This window comes from Topomyia yanbarensis, chromosome 2, assembly GCF_030247195.1.
Source record: "Topomyia yanbarensis strain Yona2022 chromosome 2, ASM3024719v1, whole genome shotgun sequence".
NCBI lineage: Eukaryota > Metazoa > Arthropoda > Insecta > Diptera > Culicidae > Topomyia > Topomyia yanbarensis.
This window is the reverse complement of record NC_080671.1, coordinates 470,196,219-470,200,196: the sequence shown is the minus strand read 5'-3', so window position 1 is coordinate 470,200,196 and position 3,978 is coordinate 470,196,219. Positions and strand designations below refer to the sequence as shown.

The 3,978-nt window shown below is 40.2% G+C and overlaps 1 protein-coding gene across 1 annotated transcript; it reads right to left on the bottom strand.

Annotated features, from left to right (window-relative positions):
• Positions 1-286: 286 nt before the first annotated feature.
• LOC131682380 (rhodanese domain-containing protein CG4456-like) lies at positions 287-3,722 on the bottom strand. The gene is made up of 4 exons (XM_058963815.1): positions 3,668-3,722; positions 2,601-2,890; positions 2,385-2,544; positions 287-2,320 (listed from the first exon to the last, which is right to left on the bottom strand). The coding sequence occupies exons 1-4, from the start codon at positions 3,709-3,711 to the stop codon at positions 2,263-2,265; spliced, it is 552 nt and encodes a 183-aa protein (XP_058819798.1). The 5' UTR covers positions 3,712-3,722; the 3' UTR covers positions 287-2,262.
• Positions 3,723-3,978: the final 256 nt, after the last annotated feature.

Here is a 3,978-nt window from a genome sequence, read left to right as displayed (position 1 = left end):
CAATTAAAAAATATTGGGCAATCGTCAAGCGAAACTTCAAGAAGATGCGAAAGACAGTCGTCAGCTCGACGATGTTCACGGCAAACTGGCGTTATGCGTGAGGAAAGTGACCAAGGAGGCTGCGAAACTTATTTTAAGGAGTCACCCGGCTATTCGCATTCGCTTGAAGGATAACTTGAGTGAATATTTTTCCTATATTTTGTAAAAATCGATCTTAGAAAAGTAAATTTCTTTGATTTATTAATAAAAACTTGGACTAATTTACTTATATTTTTATTTGACCAATTTTTATTGTTTCGACTCATTGTTTGTCGCACTGAACTATTTCTTACCGTAGTTAGAGTAAGTACTGAATTTAAATTATGTTTAACTGTAAGAAACGCTTAATTTAAGTGGTTTAAATGGACCTCTCAACTCTATTTTTTTCTCTCTTTCTCTATAAATGTCGTTTCTCCACATAACTAAGCATTAGTAGCAGGAAAATCATCACACCGCACATATTTTAGTCCATTTGTTGCAATTTTATGCTAGGTTTGATACTGTGAGCCTTCGAAGAATTATATGGAATTAGCCCATCTATCGTGTCAGCAAGGAGAGCATATCTGCTTCCAAGAAACGTGTTTAGCCACGTGTTACTACCGTGTAAGAACAATTATTGACACGTCGCGGCTATGCGAATCATCCTGTCAGTCGGAGCCGGCAGCAGCTAATTGGATCCCATTACAGAAGAAGTGGAATTATCCTCATGCTCACGTGGCAACGCTGATGCGAGACGTAATTCGGAACCAAAAAGATTTAGCAACATATGACGGCTAACGAAGGTGAAGCACCATTGTGTTAGGAGATTAGGAAAATGCCGTTGAATTTTCGATCCAAGAGTTGGGTTATGTGTAATCAGTCGGTTCAGATCTGGCTGGGAACGTCATCACCCACAGTGACCATCATCTGATTAACAATTCATGGGTGATGTGTCGTAGTAAATAGCGGTTTAGCATCTTGATAGCCAATGAAGACGAATGCTCGCTTAGGACTTGTGGTTTCTAACGACTGACGACTAAATTGATTTACAGCAGAGATCGGTTATCTATGGGAAAATTGAATAGTTTCTGCTGGGTCTTGAAGCTATTTTATGTATAAAATATTGATTGGTTGAAACGATTAAATTGTCTACATTAGTTGTTCCATGAATTGCGATAGAAGATGGAATCGAAATTCCGAAATGATCTATTTCCTCCATAAACATTTTTCGGCGCTGTTAAACCCCTCAACTTTACACACGAAACCCGTCCGTTCAACAATATATTCCAGCTCTCAAAAAAAAAAAATGGTTAGATCAAATATTTTCACTCCATTTAGTACCACTATGCTCGGGGTGCACAATTTCAGTAGCAAAGTACAATCTCTTGCCTAAAGCGGGAAAGCTTCCTTTTCTAGTGTCGGAAAATTCAGCATTTTTTCGCTCTACTCGCACCTTCTACAAACTATCTGCCACGCTGCGTTATTGAGTGGAAGGTGCATGTTGAGTGCATTCTCCACCCTCCCGCTCCTCGAACACCGACTCGCCGAGACGAGCACTCAAGATGCACATTTTCTTCAGTAAAGGCTCATCCTCACCATTCGTCGTCGTGCTCGAGGAAACGCTTTTGCAACGTTTTAAGATTCCGTCAATCTCGCGTGCCTTGTTTGACTGCGGTCTTCGTAGCAGGCGGAAATATTGAGCAAATCTGCCAGCTTCGGATACCTACTCTATTTCACTTCATTGAAAATTTTCCCTACCGTCATGCCGCCGCGTCGTGCGTTGCCGTCGTCGTCGTCGTCGTTGTTGTTGTCGCCGCCTGCTGTTAAGACGAGATGCTATGCCATTGTGTCAATCAGCTTCCGACCGGTATCCTCAAATATTGGAACGAAGAAGCAGCCAAAGGAAAGGCATCGCCTACTTGGCTGGCAGATGTTATGGGAATCAGCTTTCGGAAAGATGGTACGGTGATTTGACCTGTTTGCGTTCTTTGTTGACTTAACTTCGGCAGGTGAGTGCTAGTCGCATTGCTAGAGATATTGCTCAATCTTGAATAATGTACTAACAGAAAAGTGTATACACTTTGTGTTTTCAGTTGATGTGGACCACAATGACCGAAATTCGTTGTAAATTAATTTAATATTTGATAGGCCTATATCAGATTGTGTCAAATTTGTAATATGATTATTCTTAAGTCCTTCGAAAACTTATATTACAATAAAATTGGATAATATCAAACTCAGGTATTATACAAGTTGACGTTTTTCTGAGTATTCCTTCCAAGATCCGACATAATTCTTCACACTGCAATAAATAAATATGTAATCGAAGATAAACACTTGGTTAAACAAAACGTAATAACTCTTACTTTTTGAATCCCAGCTGATCCGCTTCATTGGCTGCCACTCCAGCGCGAATTCCTATACGACAGGTGAAAATAATGGGATCATTCGCTTCCGGCTTCTTTCGGCCGTATTTAGCGTGAAATGCATCCGGGGTCAGCTTCAATTCATCAGTTACAATTTTTACTAACAGTTACAATAATGAGTTGACAATAAGTAAAAAAAATCATTTTTCAACTTACTTGGAATATTAATACTGGTTGGAATTACTCCGCTTGCTGCGATTTCATCTGCTGGCCGGACATCGATCAGTAGTTTCTCGGGATGTTCTGGTAGTGCTATGATCTCCTCATAGGTGGCCACCAGGCTGGGATCGATGCACTTTTTGTCGAATTTGTTGCCGGTACAATTGGCCGTGCTGTAACTATCGTGCACGAGTAGGGCAACGATCAACGTTAAAACGAGCCGAGAGTGTTCAAGAAACATGGCGATGGAGGAGAATAGACTGTCTGGATGGAATGATCTGTTCAAACTGAAAATTTTATTATGGATTACGCGCGTTTGAAGACGATTATTGCGTTTGTTTGTGTGATAACCCTAGCAATTAAATTTGAACTCAATGTCCGAGATAGAATAACATATGTTCTGTCAAAAATCGTAACCTGGAGAATGATGAAATGCATTAAAATATTTCGCGGTCAGGTTTGTTTCAATCCTTTGATCTATTTTGGGTTCCAATAGTTTATTAATTCGATTCACTTATCTTCAAAATATCGAGCGTAAGGGAATATTCTAGTGTTTTGAAATTTCTTATAAAAGAAATGCGTAGAATTCGCTGAAACTGTTAAAAAAAATTCCGATGCCCGGTGGGCCGAGTCCTATATACCAATCGACTCAGCTTGACGATTTGTAACAATATCTGTGAGCACGTTCCTTTTTTTAGTATGGCTTAAAAAGCTTCAAAAGCCTGGCCTGTAGTGTATTGGTACTATGTGGGACTCACGACTCACGTTCGTGCCTAACCACTAAAACACTCCTTACTCTTCTTACGCCCTTCTTCCCCACTGAACTACGTCAAGGTATTACTTTGTGGAGAGGCTCGTCGTGCTTTCGTCGCATTTCTTTGTTCTACTCTATCTCGGAGCCCCACTTGGTTCTTGAAATGGCTCGAGCTTTGAGTTTTGATTTAACTCTCGACTCTTCTCTTGCTTCTTGTCTCCATCTACTACTGTCACCAGCAGTGTAAACCGACATGCTGCACTGTTTTGAGTCATTGTGTTTTGTTTGTGTGTACAACTCATCAAATTACCGTTGAAGTTGAAAATATTTGTTCACCGTGCCAATCTCCTGCATAGTTTTGTGTTGGTTTGTGTATTTGAAGCCAAAAACCAAAAATTTTCTGAAGTAATTTTACGTTTGTCTTGTGATATTGTTTACATCACTGCGGATTCACCCACTAAATTTTACAAACAACGCACTCAGTTTACCAGCTGCAGGCGAGTAGCGGAACGTGTTTTCCACACGTCAAAAAGGCGGATTGAAAGTAGCAATGCATTCTGCTTGTAAAACTGTTAATGGGATCGAGAAAATTGCATGTGGTGGCAATTGTGGATCGTTCAC